Raw genomic sequence first — 23,458 nt, 5'->3', positions numbered from 1 at the left:
GAAAAGATATAATAATGTCCAGTCTTTCATTTCAGCGTATTCAGGTTTAACCTGTCCTTCAAGGGTCTGTTAAAAAGTCTTATTCTGCATAAATTCTTCTGAGTAATGCCTCCATACGAGTGAGTGTGGCTTCTTTGAACCACCGTATCACTTTGAGTGTATTGCTAGTGATGGAACCTGGCTAAATCGACTGCTAAAATAATCTGTATTCATGTGTTCTCTCTTCTAAAATGTAAACTCTTTGAAAGCAAGGACCTTGCTACATTCAGTTTTCTCCTTGTATGTTGGTTGAACAAATACTACTTTGTTCCACAAAATTTAAGTCGTGTTTATTTACTTTTCTTCTCCTTTCTCTTTTCACAGGATCAGCATACGCTTTTGGTGAAGTATCAAGGACTGGTTGTAAAGCACTTAGTTAATCAAAATAAGAAGACTGGGCAGGAAGGTGACTCCTTGAGTGATGAATTAGACAAAGAACAAGAAGATATCACCACTACTACTCGTAAAGAGCTTCAAGAACTTTCACTATCCATTAAAGACCTTGTTCTCAAATCCAGAAAATCATCTGTGACAGAAGAATAATGATCCTAATTTACCTTTGCCAGGTACTAAGCTTCTTTCCCCCAAATTAATGATGAGTAGTTATAAAACACATTTACTCCACAGTCCCCAGCCCCCCAATAGGGCCCTGCCACATACACAGTTTAGTTAAAACAGTAGTGTTGTCTTTAATGTAAATCTTACAAAAAGGTGAATGTTTATAAATTGAGTTCTCCATGGAAGATTTCTTTTAGACATTATAATTCTAAAAATTATACATTTCATGTTTATTTTCTTTCCATGTACGTACTGAATGAAAAATAAATTTTCTGCTGTCTTTCACTTCTAGGAAGGGGCTCATTTGTTGTGTTATTATATTTCAAGTGATATATTAATCAGAAACTTAAAATGTGGTCATGTTCTTTAAGAAAGAAAAATCTCCCTTTGGTATCAAAATGAGAATTGTGTATTTTATTTTAAAATTAATAGAGAATGTTTCAAACCTAGCATACAGAAATTTGCAAAATATATTTTTGTTGCTAAGCCATTTCTGGCAGATAGGTGGTTGGGGTCCTCAGGGGAGGCCATCACAGGTGCAGAAGGGCACCTGGGGGGCTGTGCGTTATTGTGCTCAATTCTAACACAAGATGCTAACGGGAGTAAGAAAAAAACTAAAATGTGCTGTTTATTGGTGTGTCACATTTTACCAATGGAAAAACTAAAAATTTTATGCAAACGCTTTTCTTTAACCCAGTTTGCATTCCTAAATGTCATTTATTCAATCAGTCATGCTAGCACCTAATGTACTTTGTTGCAAGGGGATTTATAAGTGCTTTTAAATCACTGCAACCTTTTTTTATTTTTCAAAAATCAACACCCTTACTTAAAAAAATAAGTATTCTTTTTTTCTAAAGATTAATCGTAGTTAAAACTAATTAAATTAATTGAACTAAATAAAACTTAATTAGTCCCTTGAAATAATCATTTCAACCTACTGAGTTTTAAACAGCAGTTTACTATATATCGAAAAAAATTTATTTTGAATATGATAGTAAATTAAATCTCAAATAGTAAAAAATACTATTTTATATCATTCTCTCTGTGGTATTTAAAACTCTGTTTTAAAATGTTTGAATATAAAAATCAATCTGCCTACCACTATTGTAATTCTAGGCAGAGTATTAATATTGAGTAAAGGGAATTATGTCATTGCAGACAAATTATCATTATTAAAGTTGATAAGAATGTAACAAATTTTAAAATGTTTTTATTGGCTATTTTTTATCAATATATTTCTTTATATGCACAAAGGAGGAAAAATGACAACTATTCTGACCACAAATTCCAATTAGCTTTATATGTTTATTCAGCTTTGAAAATATTGAACACCAAACATAATTTTTTATTCAATCTTTGCTTAAGACTTTTATCATTCGTATCAGCCGTGGCCAGTGTGGCTCAGTTGGTTGGAGTGTCGTCTGATCACTGAACGGCTGCTGGTTTGGTTCCCAGTCAGGGCACATGCCTAGATTATGGGCTTGATCCCCGTCTGGGCTCATATAAGAGACAATCTATCAATGTCTCTGTCTCTCTTCCTCTCTCTTTCCCTCCCTCTGTTTCTAAAGAGTAATGGGAAAATGACCTCATGAGGATTTTTTTATGAAGTATTGTTTATTTCATCCCCCTGGCTGGTGTAGCTCAGTGGATTGAGTGTGGGCCTGCGAACCACACGATCATGGTTCGATTCCCAGTCAGGGCACATGCCTGAATTGCAGGCCAGTTCTCGGCAGGGGACACACCAGAGGCAACCATATATTGATATTTCTCTCCCTCTCCCCTTCCCTTCCCCTCTAAAGATAAATAAATAAAATCTTTAAAAAATTTTTTTTTAAAAGTATTGTATATTTCAGAAGATACCAAGGTAATCTTTTTCTTTTTGCCAAACCAGATGATAGTTTGTGAAAATAAAAATAGACAATGAAGCAAATAAAAAGAAAACCATTCTTACTTTGTTTGCATTAAATATTTTTATTTATCAAAATAGTTCTTATTTTTCATAGTAAATAAGAACAGTTTTTATTGTTTTGTAAGTAAAATTATATGGCTGGTTTTTATTATGTAAAAATCTAACTTGTTAAAAAATAAAAATTGTTAAATGTTTACGTACTGGGATCTTCATGGGCAAATTTAAGAATGCTGTTTAAAATAAAGTTGCCTATTGTTTCCATTAAGTATTATGGTACTTTGAAGCTTCCATTATTTTAATTATTACTAGGTAATTAATGCTTGTATTATATATATTTACATTTTTAAATCTTATTCTGAACATTTTTCAAAAATTTTACTATATTGTTCTTACACAAAAATAGTTTCATTGTTCTCAGTATCCTTCTCTCCTTGAAAATTTGCCATTCACTAGCCATTTCACTTTAGCAAACCTTTTCATTTACCTAGATTTCAGCAAATGTGCATTTATACTCTTATCTGTTACTTTCTTCTATTTGAGTATATTTGAATAACATGTTCAGGCATTCATGTTCATTTGTTCTACCTCTAGACCTGTATTTTTGAAGGATCAAGGGAAACCCATTTTTGGCCATCAGACTCAGTGAAGAGTGGTGTAGATTATCAAAATCAGTGTATTTTTAGATATGATCTTAATGCTAAATTAAAACAATAAATGTAGAAGTTGCTTAACCTGAATGTAGAATCATCTTGAACACTTTTAGGGATTGTACTTCATTCAGACCATAAAGCACCCAGGTTGAGGTTAAGAACAAGAAGCATCTGAAGTAAAGTGCCGCCTGTAGATTAAGAAGAAACAGTTCACTCCTTCCTCAGAAATGCCACTGGACCCAGAGCCAAGTGGGATTGTTTCTATCGAGAACTAGTTTATGTGAGTTGGGTAGGGGTTTGGGACAATGGGAGGTTTGCTTTCTTTGGCTAATGTCTATGATGTTTTCACCCCAGTGTATAGGGAGATTAAATAAAAACACATGTATAAACTCTGGAATGGCCATTTCCACAGAAATCTGGGAACACTATTAAAGAGGCCTAGGATTCACACAAATTGCTCTACCTTGAAAACCACCCTAAGCAAACAAAGCAATTCATAGAAGCCAGGATAGACTTCATCCAAACCATTTAAGAAAGAACCCTTGACTCTCTAGTTTTCAGAATCACAGTGTTTTTCCTTTACATCCAAAAAAAAAAAGGAATGACTAAACGTATTAAATTTTTGTAAGTTCTATCTGGTGTTGTGTTTTACTATTTGTTTTACCAGAATTGCCTCTGTTCAACCTGTATTTCTCCTCAGTGATTAGCAGTAAATTTACCCATTTGTGTATTTGAAGAGCAGGATGGAAGAGATTATGTTGTGGTGTGATGGAAGAAAGGAAAGACTGAGTGAATTTAAACCCCTGGCTCAAAAATCTCCCAAATCCTGTATGAGAGCTAAGCACGGGGAATACTAATGTAAATTTTAAAAATTTACCTTGCTTTCAAAGAGATATCAAGATTCAAAAATTAAAGTTCAGTTTACAATAGACAAATGCTGGAAGCATCCTAAGCGTCCATCAGTAAATGAATGGATCAAATACTGTGATACATTTACATGATGAAATACTACACAGCAGAAAGAAAGAAGCTCCTACCCTTTGTGACAGTATGGATGGAACTGAAGAGCATTATGCTAAGTGAAATAAGCCAGTTGGTGAAAGACAAATACCATAGGATCTCACCCATAAGTGAAACCTAATCAAGAAAACATACAATCAAGCAAAATATAACCAGAGACGTTGAAATTAGGAACAAACAGACAGTAACCAGAGGGGAGGTGGGAGGAGATAATGAGGGGGAAGGGTTTTCCAGAACATATATACGGGACACATGGACAAAGCCAAAGGGGGTAGGATCAAGGGTGGGAAACAGGGATGTCTGGAGTTGGAGAGAGTTGGGGGTGGGTCAGATGGAGACGACTGTACTTGAACAACAATTTTAAAAGTTCAATATATGTGTAGCATTTTAAGATAAGTAATCAGAGGATGCTATAGGAGAAGAAATGAAAGTCAAACTTGCACAGCAGGGAAGGGAATTGAACAGCTGAACATGACCTGAACGGACTCCTGAAGGACAAGTAGAATTAGCCTGGTGGAATGGGGCAATGGACAGCAGACATTTCTGGGCTGAGAAAAGAAGATTCAGAAGTACTGGGATGTGAATTAATATAAAATGAGGCATTTGAGAAACCCTAAAGTATGAGAAATAAATGGTCTGGGAAGTGGGGTGGAAAGAAGCTAGAAAAACATAAGGAGGGCCATGAAGTGACTTACACACTAAGCTGAAAAGTTTAACCACCATCCTGAAAACAAGGGAGCCTTTAAAAGATTCAATGAACCAGGGAAATAAGGTGATTTGATTTGTCTTTTAGAAAGATCATGCATTCTGGGAGGCAGTTTGACAACCAAAATTTTTTAAGATGTATATATTATTTGTAAAATCAATGTCTCCTCTACCTGATAAGTAAAAATTGGAGTTAAAAATTTATATGGGTCTTGCCCTGGCCAGGTTGCTCAATTGTAGCATTGTCCCATGCACCAAAATGTTACAAATTCAATTCCCAGTCAGGGCACCTACAAGAGGCAAACAAATGATGTTTATCATATTGATGTTTCTCTCTTTCCCTTCTCACTCTGTCTCACGTATATAATTTATCTTTGGATGAGGATTTTAAAAATGTGTACAGATTTTTTCCCCCACCTCTGCTTGAACAGAAAAATGGACAAATGTGTCTTGCACAGAAAGGAAGCCATCCTCTTGGCTCTCAAATGATTTTGTTTATTCAGATGCTAGTCTACCAAGAAAATCTGACCAGTCAAGCTAAGAAAAAAGTTTCCAAAAGCTTTCTCTTATGTTTCTTGTTGCTGTACAGAAGGAAAAGCACTTTATAAAATTGTTTTCCTACTGAGGTTGTCATTCTGTACCTAATATGTAGCATTTAACCTACTGTTATATAGACTTACAAGTTGGATAATTGCTTGAAGGCAGAATATACAATTGTTTAGTATTTTAATAAATGAAAATAAAGTGAGTGTTCTATATTTTTCTTTTTCCCCTTTTCTCACCTAAATTTAAGTCCTTGTGATCCATACATTATAAATGTTCAGGGCAACTTTTGGACTTGAAGAAAACAAATCTAAGAGAGAGAAAAATAGGGAGCACTGATCCATAATGTATCTCATTTTATTGAAACCATTATTCACAGCTGCTTCAAAAATATTTAAGATTTGGAAAATCACTCATAGTATGTTAAGTAAAAAGGAACACAGAGTTGTATACAATGTAGTCTTGGTTTTCTAATAAAATATATAAGTATAAAATTTGAATAGAACCATTTACATAAACATTTCCTTGAACAGTTAGTTACACACATGTGTACGTGATGTTCTAAAGAGCTGTGGGTAAAGATTTGGGCTTTGGCTGTTTCTCAAATGAAAGTCATCTGATTTTTTCTCCAATTCTTACTCTGGGTTTTCTGCAAGAATCATCTATTTATAATTTGATAAACATTTTTAAATAAATACTGTCTTACAGTAATATAGAGAAGTGGTAGAAGGGGACCATGACTGAGGCAGGTGCCAGTCATTTTGTGACTGATACAACAAATCCAAATCAGAGAGTGAGGACGTGAACGCAAGGTGATGACAAATCTGAGAGATGCTTTAGAAGAACCAACAGAAGGTGAGATGAATGATGAGGATGGCAGAAGTAGTGGGGAAAGGGGGGAGTCTAAGATGATGACTGGAGTGATTGGGTTATGCCCCTACGTGGCAAATACAGCAGACTAACAGGAGTGGGGAGGAGATGAAGAGACCTATTTGGGACTGAGTTTGAAATGCCTGAGAATATCAAACAATGATTACCGATAGACAATGACCTATTGGATAATGACCTAGAACCTTCGAGAGTGATACCAGTTGAGATTCATAATATATCATCGGTAGTTGTCACTCTCTGCAGAGTGCAGTGTTCTGAACTGAGGAGGAAGCTCTGGGGACGGAGGAGGCGAATAAAGGGGGAGGGGGCCGCAGACCTAGGAGCAAGGAGGAAATCAAAGAGTGTAACTTAGTGAAACAAATAGAAAAATTGTAAAAAATAAACATGGCCAGAGGTGAGACATTTCTGGTAAGGTGAAAAACAGTGCTCTATGGGATACTAACTTAGATCTTTTATGAGCTTTATGAAGCTTTTTTTTTCTTATTTGGTGAAGTGGCTCTAGTGGAAGATAGATTGCAATAGCTTGAGGAGGGAAGAGGAGGATCAGAGTTGAATCAGTGAATGTAGATTATGCTCTCAGGGAGCATAGGTGTAAACAAAGCGGGTAATGGACCCATAACTATATGGGGCCTTACTCAATTTTTTATCTCCAAGACTACTTCCTCACTTATGAAAGGAGAAAATAATGCCTATGTAGCAGGATCGTGAGGATTAAAATCTATTACTAACTGAATGTATTTGTGTCCTTTCCTGAATCAGTGTGTGGCTGTTAATCACCATATTTCCATTTTCTTAATATCTTAGACACCAAAGTAGGTGAATAACAAGACATAGAGTTGATTGGCTTTGCCTTTCGCTAGCTCTATCTTTTATTGTACATACCTGAGTTTGACCTTGGAAAATATTAGTATATCATCTATCCCTTTGGGACTTAGAACAAGGTCAGTTTCAGTTTGGTCTGGGAATAAATGGAGTTAAGGCAGAACGTTTCTTTTCTTATCCCACCTTACAAACCAAAGAAATGGCCTCCACTGGAGATTCTAGGAGCAAACACTCCTCGCTTTAGGAATCAATTTGACCCACGAAGAATTCCTCTTTTGGATCAGTTCACTATTCAAACATGTCTTTAAATTCAACTCTTGAAACCTCTGGCCACTTTTCAGGTTTTGAATTGAAGATTTCAAAAAGCCAGATGAGTCTGTGCTTAAGTGAAATCATACAGCCGGAGCGATGACATAACAATCGTTACCCGCTCACAGGGAAAGAGGCAGAAGCAGGGAATGCTCAGTCCACACTGCAGGCGCAGGGAGCAGGCAACAACCCGGAGTTATTCTAGTCAAGTCCACGCCTCCAAGTTTCCAGATTTCTCAAGAAGACAGTACTAGAGGCCACAACCAAGGGCTCATCTCAAACTACCAGCCACTGCAGGTGAGAACAGAAAAGCTCTATGGTTCAGCCATTTCTAACGTAAAAGAAAGGTTCTGATAGTCACTAGGAAACAAAACAAACAAACAACAGATTAATCAAAGAAACAGAAAATACATTAGCCTTTAGAAGCCTTTTAGAATTTTTTAAAATTTAAATGTGCTCTTAATTTAGCCTCTGCAGTGGGAATTTCTCAAGTGTGTGTGTGCAGTTTGTATTTTAAGCTTTTTGGAGCTGATCCAGATATTTCAAATACTAATCCTGGTGGGATTGCCCTTTAAGGCTGTCCTGCAGGGAATCTGTTACTCGTAATTGTAAGTACAAATGGACAAGGAATGCCTTTTCAGCCCAGCAGGAGTCAGCTACGTGCACATCACAAGACTTGGAGGAAACCCACTAAGCCTCCTATTTTCTTGTACAAAGTTGAAAAAGTGGCAACTGGGAGGGGCCCTCAGATAACTCTGGTGGCTTATTCCGTCCCTTTGGAGTTGACCTATGAATGTGTTGGAGGGAAAAATCATCACACAGTCTCCTTTTAACTGTTTAAATTACAGGGAGAAGCAGCTTTAAGAAAAAGTAAGTTTTGCTTTTATTTTCCTTAATGTTTACTATGTGTTTTTCATGTGGTATTTTGGTTCCTTAAGTTCAGGAAATTCTTATAAACTTTCTAGTGACTGCATAGGGCAAGATAAGTCAAGATCTTGAAGTTTCTTTGAAACTTTTTAAAAGTCCGTTGAGCCAACAGTTATCAAATTTGATATGCTGAGATTTCAGATTTTCATTTTGATGACATGCGTGTGGAAGCAACATAGTGTCCAGATAACTCTTTGGAGGTGCCTCCTAAGTTCTGCAAATGGTCTTTATTCATGGGGGCACAGCCTCATTGTCATAAAGGGTGGCGGGATTCTGGGGTTCCATTTGACTTAATTTATTTGAATGACTGTCTTTACCACTGAGGGTGTTTTATGGTTGGATTTATATATCCCAGAGCACAATTTGAAGTGATCTACGTATTTTAAATGAGATTCTATTTTCAAGAAAAATCTGACTATTTTTCAGAAGCAAGTGTAGAGTATAATCCTAATCTTAGGTGTTCTAAGATTACATTAGAATGTCTCTGTGTGTCTGGCCGCACACATATATAATGATACTATGTGTGTCTAAAGCATTGCATTTTGAACTCAAGATAGCATCGCTTAAGCAGAAGCATGCATCCCATATGTTTATGCTTTCTACTCCACTATTTTTAGTCAGACCCTCTTTGGTGTCCATCATCCATTTGAAAACAAAATGCAACTTCTCAGCTGTCGATTTTGGTTTCAGGATTGTGAAAACTAAAAAAAAAGAAAAGCACTAATAAAATGTGTAATATTTATAAATAAAGTATAAGAAAACCCTCAAGTCACTTTAGCCCTCATTTCACATCCATAATACTGTCATGTAGAAATTCAGGCATTTTTATTAGGAAAGTATATGGAATAAAATATAACACAAATATTGCAAACATATGTATCATGTAAGAGAGTTTTTAACATATTTGTTATGATATATGCCTAAAGCCATAATCCAAATTGCTTGATAGGGAAAGTAAACTCTGATGTCTGTTTTTTCCACTTGTTCTATTTATTCCCACGTTATCATTAGTTGCCAATTCTGGGACTGTTCTGCCTAAACAAGAGCAGCTGGTTTGGGTTTTAATATAACATCACCTCACTGACAAGTTTACCTCTCATTTTTATTCTACTTGCCAACAACATTTTGAGTAAAGCTGTATTAATTTAGGTTTTTTAGACAAGCCTGGTAACTTTCTACTATAATGTTGAAAAGAAATGGTTTTCTAGAACATGGAGAAACCTGGATTTGTTTTTTATGTTTTTAATCTAGGAAACACTATCTCTTTGGAACTGAAAACCAAACACTTAGGTTCACATGGGAAGCTCTGAGTCAGATTTTGCATTTCTGTGATCTCGTAATTGCCTTTTCCCTGTTGGATTGTCATCATTTTTCTTTGTTACCTTTTGTTAGCTTAGAAGGGCTCTGAGTGGAGAAGGGAAAGGAGGAGGAGAACACCTTCCTGCCGTAACATCTTGGATCCCTTCAAAACGATCAGCTTGAGCATTTATCTTTCACCATATCTGTGGGGTCACAGACCCCCTTTATCTGATAGAATCACATCCTCTTCTCAGAGAAAAAGTCCAGTACAAATAGATATTTCAATGACATATCAGTCTTTGAGTATTCTCTGAGGTCCTCATGTGAAACGCTATTCCCCCTGAAGGACCTCACTTTCAGACACATCATGGGGCTGGTGGGTTCACCAAGTCGTTAAAAAGCTTCAGGAGGAAGTATGCCCGAACTTTGTCTCTAAATTTTCCTCACCTGAGGACAGGCAATTTAGGCAAGGATTTTAGCTGAAGATGTAGTGTAAGGGTTAATTTTCAAAGCAGGGGCTAACTTTGCTGTCATCCTTGCCTGGGCAGTGTCGTGGAAGGAACAGTGGAAGATTCAAGTAGCAGAACAGTTCCTTCGGTGGAAGCAAGGCTTGGGGTGTAGGGGAAGAGGGTGTAGCCTCTGAAGAGCCCGGACTGTGGAAAGGATGGCTGCAGTGGCCCTTCCTGTTTCTCCAGCTATCCTCCCGAACCCCTGTGCCCACCCACTGGTGGGCCTGGACACTAAAGGGCAGACCTAAACTATGCCCGTTATCTTCCACCCTGCACTTCAGGGATCACAGGTGCTAATCTTTCCTTCTTTGTTGGCTCCTTCCATCAGCATTTAAACATGTTCAAATTTCCCATCCTGAAAACCTTCTTTATTATTGAGCTCCTCCAGTTACCCTCATTTCCCAGTTTCATAGATGAATCTCTTGAACTGTCCACGCTCTCTGAAGAGCCTCCACGTGCTCAGCCCGCACCCCTCGATCCACTGCACTCTGGCTTCAGTCCCCAGCAGGTTCTCGAGGGCTCACTGAGGATACAATTACTAGTGTACTGCTAAATCCAGCAGACATTTCTCATCCTCTACTTGCTGTCTCCAAAGCAGTCTACCCTGTTATCCACTCTCCCCATCCTGAAACACTATTCACCCAGGATTTCCATGATGTCAAATTCCTGGTTTTCCTTCCACACCCAAGAGCACTGTTCTCAGTCTGTTGGGCAGGTTTCTCTCCCTCTCCCCTACGTTCTAGATGCCTTTTCTCTCTCTGCAATGTCACTACTTCACTCATCATCTATTCTATGTGCTTATGAGTCTAAAAAATCTCTAGCTAATATATTTTCCAAATTACAGACCTATATAGCTAGCTGCCTGCTGAGGACAGGACTCCGGGAGCAGGCTCGGCCCCCAGTGGATACCTTTGGGAAGGGAGGGAGGAACATCAGAGGCAAGCCAGTTAAAAACTGTGACACAGAATTTGCCATAGGCCCCCTTCCAAAGTGCCCGAGTGATTCACATGGTTTCTCTGCCCCGTCTCTTGAGCCCCATCTGAACAGTAATATTTGGCTGTCCCGCAATCTTCTCAAATTGTATCATTTTAATTTGACAGTAAGTTTATTATTTCCCTCTTCTATTCTCCGCCCCACTTCCCTCAAATATACTCTTGTACAGTAAATGACATGATGCAGTGCAGCCAGCTGCTCAAGCCAGAAATGTAGGGTGAACTCACACTTCGCCCTCCATCATATATCCAAAGTATCTCTAAGTTCTACCTTAGAGATGCTACCTCGTACACTCACCTACTCCCCTCCTCTGTCGCTGCCACCACCCTATTTCGGGCCGGCCTCTTCCTTCACTTGTCTAAGAGTAGCCTTTCACGGGTCCCCACCTCCAGAATTGCCCTCCTCTACTGCGTCCCACACAGTGAAGCCAGAGTGGTTTAACCTAAAACAATTGGTCTAAAGACACTTCACTGTGTCCATCTCTTCAAACGTTTCCCTGACTCTCCACTGGCCTAGGATGATGTCTGGATTCCTTCTCAAGGGAAGCACGATACTGAATTACAGCAGATGTCTTCACACTTGAAGGTGCCTGGGAATCAGCTCTGGTCGTTAAGATGCCGAGTTGGTGCCTGAGTTCTTACACTTCTACCAAGCTCCCAGGTGATGCTGATAATCCTGATCCATGGACCGTACTTTGTGGGCCAAATTGGCAAAAGCTGAAATCCCAGTTGTGTCGCTCACTGAGTCCGGGAACTTAGAAAAGTCACTAGCCTCTGCGTGGCTCACTTGCCTTGTGTATAAAGTGGTCATAATGGTGCACCTTCTTCTTAGGTTGGTCATGAGAAAGAAAAGATGTTACAATAACTTGCAACAGAGTAATTGTTAAGTGGTAGTTATTGTTATTAGTAGTCAAGATCCTGAGTGATTTAGCCTCTGCGTTCTTCTCCAAACACACATGCGCACTGTCTACTAGTTAATATAAATAAATATATATACACCTTATCAAAATTTCACCTGGGAAACTGATACTTGAAATCCAAAAATCTTCTAAACTATAACCTAAAGAAAAAAATGGATAACAACTTACAAAAGTATTGTAAGTTAGAATGAACAGGTATTCCAATTAAGGTAAATAGAGTAGTTATTGTTTTGTTTATTTTTGACTGGTTCCTTCATTTTATTTTTATTACGTTTTAAACTACAAAGCTAGCATAATCAGAATCATAGTTTTACATCCTGGTTAATGAAAGATTTTATATATGTTATGTTCTTTCTTCTCCCTTCCCCTCTCTTACACAAGCCTCCACCGTACAACAGGCTAAAGAATGAAGCCACCTTTACTGTAACACATGTGTGGTGTTGAAAGTGTCACTTCATCGTGTGTGCCTCCTTTCAGAGTTCTAAGACAGTTGCAGAACAGACACATTGTCATCAATTTTATCATTGTTAAAGCTGGGTTGAAAATCAAAACTTTCTCTAAAAACTGCCCCACCCAGGCTGAGTCGAGCTTATTCCCAGTCGGGGTGGAGCTTGGACCCCTGAAGCACTTTTCAGGGCCCCCAGTGGGGCCGGCGGCTCAGTGGGCTCCCTCCAGGGGTGGGCAGAGTTGGGGCCCCCTCCCTGGAGGTAGCCCACAGTGAGGTGGAGTGAGAGCGGATTACACCTGAGAGGGTCCAACTGCCCAGTTACTTACCCCTCCTTCAGTGTAGTAGAATCAGTGTGCCCCAGAGAGGGACATTATATCCCAATACTTTCAGAAGAGAGAAAAAATTGAAATGACAAATGTACAAATCTGGAGGAATGAGAGGTTCTCTCATATAGTTTTTTCTTAGTTATAATTTTTTTAATTATTTTTAAGTTCTTTTTATTTTTTTTCAATTGCAGCCTACACTCAGTATTATTTTTACCAGTTTCAAGTGTTCAGCACAATGGTAGACAATCATATACTTTACAGTGTTCTCTTGATATTTCATATGAACTTTTTAAAAAGATTTTATTTATTTATCTTTAGAGAGGAGAGGAAGGAGAGAGGGAGAGAAATGTCAGTGTATGGTTGCTTCTCCTGCATCCCATGCTGGGAACTGGCCTGCAACCCAGGCATGTGCTCTGACTGGGAATCAAACCACGACCCTTTGGTTTGCAGGCCCGTGCTCAATCCACTGAGTCATACCAGCCAGGGCTATTTCATATGAACTTTTATTCAAAAAATTCCTGCTTTCTTACAAATTTAATTTGTTGAAATGCCAAGTAAGAGTTTTTAGCTGACAGCATGTCACTGACCTACTTTCACAGCGTGACAGTGTGCTCTGCAGCTGGCCAGGAAGAACACGGCAATGGGTAGTTAAGTTTTTAAAGCTCCAACATGTAAAGCCATTTTGTTTCATGTGTGACCTTTCCATCTTCCATACATGAACAAAATTCTGCCCTCCAGGTGTGGCCCCTCAGATGCAATACAGTGCTCTCTGGCTGTGGCCCTCACCCCCCGGCATGCTGTTTCTCTACCGCCACAAGTCTGTGGACACCTTACTACTTAGCATCCTCCCTTCACCTTTTCCTAGAGACTAACTTTTCTTTAGATTATAGCTCCAGAAGAAGCTTTATCTGAAATTTTCTAGAAATGTCCTAAAATTTCCCGTGTACCCTGTGTGTAGGCTCAAGCATTTCCACATGTCCTCTCCCTTTTCTTCCCTTGCTTCCTTCCATCCTCAATATGTACTAAGTGCTCGTCACATGCTAGTGGTACGCTAGACACCCGCAGTGCACTGGTGACATAGCATCTGTCTTGCTGGAAGCTTACTGTTGAGCAGAAGGATTATCACGGCTAATCATTCTGTGCCTTAAAGTACCAAGGGCCATGAGAACTCACAGCCAGGGTCCTCATCTGGTGAAAGAATGATGGAGTAAAGATATTATTTGTGAGTCTCTCTCCTGTGTGAGCACCGAACCTTTTCGTGGGCAGAGAATGGGTCTCACTGATGAGTTCCGTGGATGGCCCAAAGCTGGCATTCACCCGTTCTTTGTGAAACCGACAGGCTAAAGCGCACTGTGTCTAGAGAGCCAGCTGCTCTATACTGTTGGGTTTAAAAGTAAAAAATAGCCAGACCAAGACCGGTGCCAGATTGTGGAAGGTCTGACATGCTATGCTAAAAGCTTGGAGTATGAGGGTCACAGAAAGTAGTGTGATTCGAAGACAAGTCATTTGAAGACTTTGGGTTGGCTTCCATTTATAAAATGGGAAGGAAGTGGCTATTCAGCTCTAAACCTTTAATATCCTATCACCAAACGTCTGACTTTTTCCCTTCCTGCTCTCATTCAACACGAGTTTGCTACAGGGACACAGCCCTGAATGAGGCAAGAAAGGTCTCTGCTCCTGTTGCTGTGGCGCGTTCGCCTGCCTTAAAAATCCACATGCCGGGCGATGCTGGAGGGGAAAATGAAAATAACACTAAAACATAACCAATATTTGTCATTTTATACTGTGAACACTTGGTTTCCAAGGGAATGACAACAGATTTCTTCCCTTTCCTTTAAACAGTGAATTAGCATAAACAACCTGAGAGCAACATGCAATTTTCCAAAGCTCTAAACACACAACTGCCCAGAGAAGGCTGCGAGTTCTCTGGCTAGAATCATGGTCCTTTGATGGATGCTGAGAATCAGCTTTGTCTGAGACTAGGAACAGATAAAAATTAAATTAAACCTGGTTTTGAATATCACCATGCGATGCTTTAAATGGTGACCCCTTCTATCACCGACAAATTTTAAACTGTCAAGAAAGTAGCTAGTAAATATTGATGTGTTATCACCAAAGTACAGGATACAGTTATGCCTTGAATCTTTTCAAATCACCTTCTGGTATGAAAATGATTATGTTGCTTCAGGCATAAATACTTGGAAAACTTCCACTCAAACCCCAACCCAAACACTGCCCTGCGCCCGCCCCAACACCACTCATCACATGTAGTCACACATACTCACACCCACACAAATACACATGCCACACAGGCACACAGATCACTACCTCATTTTTAGGTGCGGATCAAGAAAATGAAGCCAAATGTGGTGTTGGGCTTTGCTCCCCTGCTCCACAGTAAACCAGTAATAGCGCCAATAAACAAAAACCAGTGGAAATTGAGTTACTGTGAACGTTGCAGGGGACGCATCCCTGCTCGTGAGGCTTAATTGGGTCACTTTTCATCGGCAGTGTCATCCTGGCTGTAGGCACGGAAGAACTGGTGGTTATTTGGTCTGAAATTAAAACCTGGAATGCATTTCCTTACAAATAAGGAAAGGGTTTCAATCTTTTTCTTTTTTTGAAAACTCACAGCGGGAACCCAAGCTGTCATTCCATACAAGTTTTTTGCCCATTTATGTATGAAAACAGCATCCACAAAAATGCTCCAATGAGCCTGGAAATATAAATTCCAATTGAAGATTTTTCACTACTTCATTAGCTTAAAAACAAACTCAGTTTGCCTTTCTAAACTTCAGTTTTTCTCACTTGTTAGATGAGAGAAATAAGCAAGAGAATTTCATCAGTCCCTCCCAGCTCCTAGATTTAGTGATTCTGTGACAATGGGCCTGGGTCACAAGCGTGCTTTCAATATCTTCCCATGTTCACAGAGGATTTCTTCCTGGTTTTCCCTACAAGTCTCCTCTCCTGTGTTCCTCCTTGTACTTCCTTGCTCTCATCTTCTGTATCCTAATAATTAAAGTTTAATTTTTAAGTAACTTATTACAGAAAAGACTGGTTGTGCCACAATGTATTGTAGATTAGAAGTCAATTCTTGTCTTCTCCTTGAGAAAATGAGGTCACACAGAGCAAAGCTGAGGAACAAATTGTTCAAAACTGTAGTAAATATAAGATTCTTTAAGTGGATCAGCATCCAATTTTGCTGATCTTAGAGAAAATCTCATTTCTATTTAACAGTCTGGTCCTAAATAGGTCACTTGTAACTAACTAGAAATCTAGTCTAAAAAGAAGCTTGGTAAAATTTCTTCCGATTAGCAATGTGGGTATTGTAAGTATTTACAAAATTTTATTTACAAGCTATATTCTACTTTTCTGAATTTTTCAGGAAAAAAATATTAGTTGATTGATACCCTCTCGAGACTTGAGTTGCAATCTCTGTAAAATGAGAAGTTGAAACTGATATATCTCTTCTAGTTCTTATGTGCTACTATCAAGAACAAAAGATTCAGGAAAAATAAATTTGGTCTTTTGATTTGAGTTCATTTCATTTAATTTTTAAAATAAGTCACTCATGCATTTGGGGCAAAATTCAAAAGGTACAAAAGGCTAGACAGTGAAAAGTACATTTCACTACCTTCCCTGTCCCTTCCTGTCATACTGTGCAAAAAGGACTCCAGGCATTTTCAAGTTCAAAGTCAGTTAAGGAGAAGCCAAGTTTAACTGATCAGTACCAAATGTTATGGCATTATTAGGATAAATTACAGCGGTACCTCAGTACTCGTTGTTAATTTGTTCCAAAACTCATGACGAGTGCCCAAACCAAAGAGCACCAATCAATGAAGCGTTTTCTCTTGAAGGGCAGCATCATGACTCACACAAATTCTAGCACCATGAGCCCCGAGAAAGGACAGAGTAACATAGTACTAAAACATTTACTTCCCATTAAAATGAGATGAGTACAGGGTTTGGTGAGTTCTGAAGCCAACAAATACTGAGGTATGACTTTAATTTACAATATTCCACCTTGCAAGGCAGAATATAAATATCATGGTTTTGTTTTATTTTGTTTTACAGTATATGTATTTAGATGCTGCCAAAATGTCTAGTGGAATATTGATAATGGAGTGGTTTTATAAAGTGTGACTATGACCCGTCCCCAAAAACCATGCAAATGGTCAACTGGGATTTAAGAATTTGGAGGCTGATTAGAAATTGCATGTATATGGCAAGGGGTACATATACCTCATGACCAGCCCTTAGTGTCAAGCTGCTGCACCTCACAGAAGTGCCTGGGTTTGCCCCTTGACCCCTGGCAGAGAGCACTCCTATCAGAGGTCTCGCCCTCTCCTCCCCAGCACTCTACAGGCTCAGATGGTGTCTCAAGTCTGTAATGACCAGAGTAGAGAGGTCCAAAAGAGATGAATAGCAAATACCTACAGCATATCTGCATCTATCTCCAACACTGCTGGTCAACTTGCAAAGAGAAAGGATTCTTGTTATCCACCAGTTCCAAGGGGAAGAAGAAAAATCTGGATCATCCTCTCTAGACATAGAGGACAGAATGCTTACCTAGAGGGTTTCTAGTTACCTAGGGACTCATAATGATGCCTCCCAAAAGGAAATTCTGATTCTACGTGCCTCTGCTTATTTTCTTGATCTTGAGCCATCATCACTTTCAATTGAAGTAGAAATTCCTTAAAAATTATCATCAGTTTTATATGAGACATTTTCCAAGATCACCCAGTAAGTGCTGGACACTTTTAGACTTCAACTGAGTACAGGAACAAGGCACTCTCGGTTGCTCTTACTGAGCTTTCATTATGATTCTAAGGAATACAACACCTTCCCCAAATATTTGTAATATAAGGTACAGTATAAAAAATATCTAAGAGAAACTCAAAGGCTTTCATTAAACATATCATAATACAACTTATAAATGTGCCCTCGGATACCTTAAAATTCAAAAACGTTTCAAGCTTTAAGCCAGAGGTGAAATAGAATTTGACAAGACTCGTCTTAATTCAGAAAGCCCAGAAATGAGCTCTTCTTTCATTATTGTGTTTTGTGAATTTGAAGAAGATCATAAGCAAACAGAACCTCTAATGCCCATTAATGCCAGAATAGATGAAAGCTAGTACATTACATGGTTGGACTTGGCTTATTCTCAGGAAAGAATTATAATTCTTTATGATTTTTGTGATTATGATTATGATTGATTGTGAAATCTTATTTATTGCTCTTAGTTGGATGGTGGAAAGATCTTCTTAACTAATTTGTTTAACTGGAGTTGTCATTAGGTAAGTTGTGGATTTAAAAAACTGTTTGATAGATTCCATCAGATAAAGAATACATCTATCATTTTATATTGGTCACCTTCCAAATAAAGCCCACTCTTTATTTTATCAGAGAGTTTCTAATATAATCTATATATCATCAGAATGGAAATAATTTGTTTCTTATATTTAAAATGTATTTGTTTAGCCCTGACTGGTGTAGCTCAGGGGATTGAGCACAGGCCTGTAAAGCAAAGGGTCGCCGGTTCAATTCCCAGTCAGGGCATGTGCCTGAGTTGCGGGCCAGGTCCCCAGTAGGGGACACATGGGAGGCAACCACACATTGATGTTTCGCTCCCACTCTTTCCCCTTCCCTTTCCCTCTCTCTAAAAATAAATAAATAAAATATTTTAAAAATGTATTTGTTTAAAAGAAAATTCTAGCACATAATTTTTCCTTGATTCTCCTATAGTACGAAGCGATTATGTAGGGGTAAGGTAAGTCGACTGTGCCATGGAGATTGGAGCAATTCCTCTAAATTCCTGGATCCATGGTTATTAATCTAACCTGCAAGCCACTGTTTGAATATGTTTGTCATCCTTTTAGGGTAAATTAATTAAGGATTGAGTTTTCTCATCACACATTATGAAAGGAAATTCAAAAGTAAAATACGGTGATTACAGTGATCAATGTATAGTTCCTCATATCAAAGCACATGGAACTCAACAATGAAAAAAATTTACAAAACACATTGTCTTTTCTCTCTGATGAGGTATACCCCCCTAGAATACTCACCTGGACAGCATATTTTTCACATAATGCTGTGCACTCAAATACCTGGCCCTGTGGAGTTATTCAGCTGATTAGTATGGATTATAGATGTGGCATAGGTTACCATCCTTCCTCAGTAGACTCAGTTTATACAATGACAGATCATGCTTTTTGCCGAATAACCTTCCATTTGTTATTAGACACAAGGGAAAGTGGGCAGAAACAGGGCTACACAGATGGATTCATGAAGCTCCCTCTCCACAGTTAAGAAAACAACTACTAGGGCCCTGGCTGGTGTGACTCACTTGATTGAGTGTTGGCCTGCAAACCAAAGGGTTGCTGGTTCAATTCCCAGTCAGGGTACATGCCTGGGTTGCAGGCCAGATCTCTGGTCGGGGATGTGTTATAGGCAACCAGACATTGATGTTTCTCTCCCTCTGTTCTTTCCTCCCTTGTCTAAAAATAAATAAATAAAATCTTTAAAAAAAGAAAATAACTACTAGTGTTCAGATAGTGATAGTATTGTAGTTAAGGAGCATGATCAATAAGGTGATTTTCAAATAGAAAGGAAGACCAAAAACAAGCAAAGATATTATACAATTACTATCTTTGAGAAATTCCATAGAGCACTTACTGAATTTTCCAAGAATCTAGTGGCAGAGGAAATATTTTGATAACCACGTTAGATCTGCAGTGACCTCCTAGACTCCGCCTCCCGGAAATGGAGTTGATTTGGAAGATTCACACACAGGAAACACTTTCCTTGCCCCCACCATGAGCTGGCCCTATGCTGAATCGTTTTGGATAAATTATCTATTTTATTTCACTCCTTGTATGTACCAAATCCTAACACTAAATCAGAACCTCAAACAGGACCTTGAAAAGATCCTGAGACAACTTAAAAACTAGATTTGCTCTTCTAGAACACCTTGTATAGAAATAACTGCAAACTTTCAAGGAGTAGAAGGAAAGACTCAGCTTATACCTACTGAAATGACTGTGGTCCCTTTAGCGTCAAAACTGTAGGAGAAAGCCTAGTAATGAGTTTAAACGTAGAAAGTTTGGATCTGGATAGACAGAGCACTAAATAATCCAGCTTCATCTTAAAAAACAATACTCTTTTTTGCCTTGCAAATTTTCTTATATTCCAGTGTGGAAAAAAAACAAGGATGGTATTAAATCTACATATATGGTTATACTGATACATGACCATGAACTATATCTACTTCAGTAGCAGCTGCCAAAATTACATAATTCTGAATGTAATCTCTCCAAGAAAAATCATACAAAGCACTTTGTTTCTTTGTTAGTATCTACAGAACAAGTTAACCACACGGAAAGCTCTAGTCAGCTGTTTCTGTTTCATGGGAGAATAGTTCATCAGTTCTCAGGAGAACTTACATCTGACCTCTCTGCACTAGACCTTCAGCTTCCAACAAGCAGTGTTTGTGAATACACCCTAGAGACTAATATTGAACATTCCACTACAATTCTATAGTGCTCGTTTTAGGGTATTTTTGATTGATGGCCTAAAGTTATGGCTTTAGTTATTTTTAACATTGTTTGTTGGGTTTTGTAAATGTCATTTTGGAGGGGGGAGAAGAATATCCTCCTCCTGGAAAATGGGAACTGAAGTTCCCATTAATGTGTATGTTCCATCAAGTCAAGTACACGAAAAGTCAAGTGCCCATGACTTTCCAATTCTTGCATCACACTCGAGCCTAGAGTGGGATCATAGCAGCTGATATTGTTCTCATTTCATAGTTAAGAAAAGTGAGGGACAGAAAGGTTAAATGGTTGCCATAACACTGACTAGGTCAGGCACCAACTAGTGCTAAAGCAACCGGTAGAGCAATCTACAGTGTCTGACTTCTAACCCAGTATTTCTCAGTATGTTATCTTAGGTTCCGAGCAAACAATAGATGAGGAATACACATGGGCCTGCTCAACTCCACCCTCAGGACCAGGAAAAGAAATAAAAGGAGAACTTCTTTACTAGTTGTCTTAGTTCTTTTATATATTTTTAAATATGTGAATTTTAAATTTTCTGCTACAGAACATGTACTTCTCTCATCTGGCCTTGTCCACACTGACCTGACACATTTTTTATATATCTTAACTGCCCTAAATTTTGGCAGATTCAGTGAAACAACCCTTCAGCTAATAGCATAGATCTCAGGAGACATAGACCTTGCCATCTTGCGAAGGACACAGTTTGTCTCAAAATGTCATCTGCACAGACCTAGAAAGCTTGGTACAGCTTCCAACGGAGAATTGAAGTGTGTGATCAAACAGTCAGAAAACTGTTGGTGAAAGCTTATTTGTGCCACTAGTTTAGAAAAGACTCTTTAATAATGTCTACAGATTAAGGATCTACTTCTGCTGTCTCTTTGATATTCCCCTCAGCTGGTATTCAAAGACAGTCTAGCTGTCATCTTCAACTGTCGTCACCGGGGAAGTACAAGAATCCTCCTTGCCAAGGACAAGCCCTTAGGCTTCACCCTCTGTTCTCTAACCTTTATTCCCAATCTGCCACAGATATAATAGACATAAATTAATTCACTACTCAAGTAAACACGTAGCATACAAAGTCTTACCTCTTTTATGCCTGAGCCTTTACCCTTTATTCTAATGATCTAATTCTCTTTGTGTGTGATTTCATTGATGCTCACATTGGACTCTAAGCCCTTAGAGAACTGGAAGTTCTCCATTCATTTCTTCAGTCACAGGGCATATTCTGAGGCCCTGCTGGGCTCAGACCTGAGACACTCAGATGACATAAGTGATATCCTTACTCTTGAGGAACTGACTAGTGAGAGAGAAACACACGAGGGCAAAACAACTGATACAAAACACAGCACAAGAAAAATAGACATAATCAGAGCAGCTACTCTGTCCCGAGAGATGTGAGAAAGTTACTGAGAAGGATTTCTCACTAGACTTCGGTTAATGAGGAAAACCATGAGGTGGAGTCAGTGGACAAGAAGGAGGAGGGCATTAGAGAAAAAAGAAGGCATGTGCGAAGGCCCAAAGGCATAAAAGAACACAATGAATTTGAAGAATAGGAAGCCATGAGAAGTGGCTAAAGCAGGTGGGGTGTGTGAGTGTGCCACACAGTGCAAGGTTGAGAAAGGGATAAAGAAATGGCAGGAAAAGTAGGAAAGCTGCAACCGGGTGTCTATGCTGAGTAATGAAGTTGAGACTATTTCACAATCAAAGAAGAGCTGTTGGAGGTTTTCTTCCAGGGAAGGGAGATAAGCAGATGAATCTGAGAAAGATTTTTCTTAAACATTGTAGAGGATGTTCTGGAATTCCCTGTGAATATTGAGCTTATCATCAGAGAACAGAAGTCACATAGTAGAAATGTGCTTGGTTCCACTCAACAGAGTAAGAAATCTTTAATAATATCTTCAGTTTAATGTGTTCCATCAAAGATATGAGGAGAGCCTCAATTAAGATTCAAGGGATGCTTCTGAAGTGGAATCAATAGGACGTGTGGTACCCAATAAACATGTGTAAGAGTGCAGGCAGGGAAGGCGGAAAAGAGAATGATTGAAAGAGTTGCCTTAGGAGACAATGTCATTTATATAACTGTGCATGGTAATGGTTTCTGCAACTCTTTATAAAGTGTAGAGCAATATGCTACCTTGTTCAATGAGGCTTCCAAAATGCTCTTGACTGGCCATCAACCCCCTGTCTACCCTCAGAGCAGCAATTCAAATTATAAAACCCTAAATGGGAAAATGCCCACAAGTAAATTCAATTAAATACATTTCAAATTAAGATTCTGCCTTGACTGTGGGAGTGGGGGAGCAGAGTGGATGGAGGAGGGCAAAGGGGGGAAAGTTAGGACAACCATAATAGAATAACAATAAAAATGATAAAAAGGCAAAAAATAAAATTCTATCATCAAAATTAAAAAAATATTCTGCGTTCAGTGCCTGTCTCCACCCAAGTTCAGTACATCAATCAAATGTTTCAAAGACTTCTGTATTTTGTAGTAGCACTTTCCAAGAGCATTTTAATATTGCTTGTGTCATTTAGATTTAAATTCTTTCAAGGTCTTCCCTGAAGAAAAGCAGAATTAAATTTGCTTTAGAGAATCAATGAAAGACCTGAATGGGCAATTGAAATACTCATGCAGCACTTTTGGGTGAACATAGATGCCTTATGCAGGCAGAGTGAAGCTACTGTGAATAGCCAGATGAAAATTAAGCCAAAAAAACAAACTGTAAAAAAACAGCACACTTTGACATATGTACAAGTAGTTGCTATGGTATCATTTGCATCTATTTAGCAAAATTTATAGATCAAGTATTAGAGATAGAAGTAATCTTAGATTCCACTTACTATATATCCTCTACTTTAAGACATGTAATCAATGTGATGATTTTACATAGTACTACCATTACCCACCTCCATGGGGAACAAAAAACTGTAAGTGAATCAATGTACTAACTTATCATTGATAGTTACAATAAAGGATATATGGTGTTTCAATTCCCTCAAGTAAATAAAATTCCTGAAAAACACATCCACATAGATAC

The 23,458-nt window shown here is 38.5% G+C and overlaps 2 protein-coding genes across 3 annotated transcripts in view; both read left to right on the top strand.

Annotated features, from left to right (window-relative positions):
• The window catches only part of UFL1 (UFM1 specific ligase 1), a 32,728-nt gene extending 31,331 nt beyond the window's left edge, over nucleotides 1-1,397 (top strand). Inside the window, exon 19 of the mRNA XM_037059745.1 lies at nucleotides 364-1,397. Coding sequence (XP_036915640.1) covers nucleotides 364-582 — 219 coding nt within the window. The 3' untranslated portion in view covers nucleotides 583-1,397. The remainder of the gene's footprint in view (nucleotides 1-363) is intronic.
• Nucleotides 1,398-8,075: 6,678 nt separating this feature from the next.
• Nucleotides 8,076-23,458, top strand: part of FHL5 (four and a half LIM domains 5) — a 32,128-nt gene continuing 16,745 nt past the window's right edge. For both annotated transcript variants that reach the window (XM_037059743.1, XM_037059744.1), the window contains exon 1: nucleotides 8,076-8,316. The gene's annotated coding sequence lies outside the window, so the exon portion shown is untranslated. The remainder of the gene's footprint in view (nucleotides 8,317-23,458) is intronic.

This window comes from Sturnira hondurensis, unplaced genomic scaffold (genome assembly GCF_014824575.4).
Source record: "Sturnira hondurensis isolate 20B ecotype Veracruz unplaced genomic scaffold, ASM1482457v3 Scaffold0011291, whole genome shotgun sequence".
Taxonomy (NCBI): Eukaryota; Metazoa; Chordata; class Mammalia; order Chiroptera; family Phyllostomidae; genus Sturnira; species Sturnira hondurensis.
This window is presented reverse-complemented; position numbering and strand designations above follow the sequence as displayed.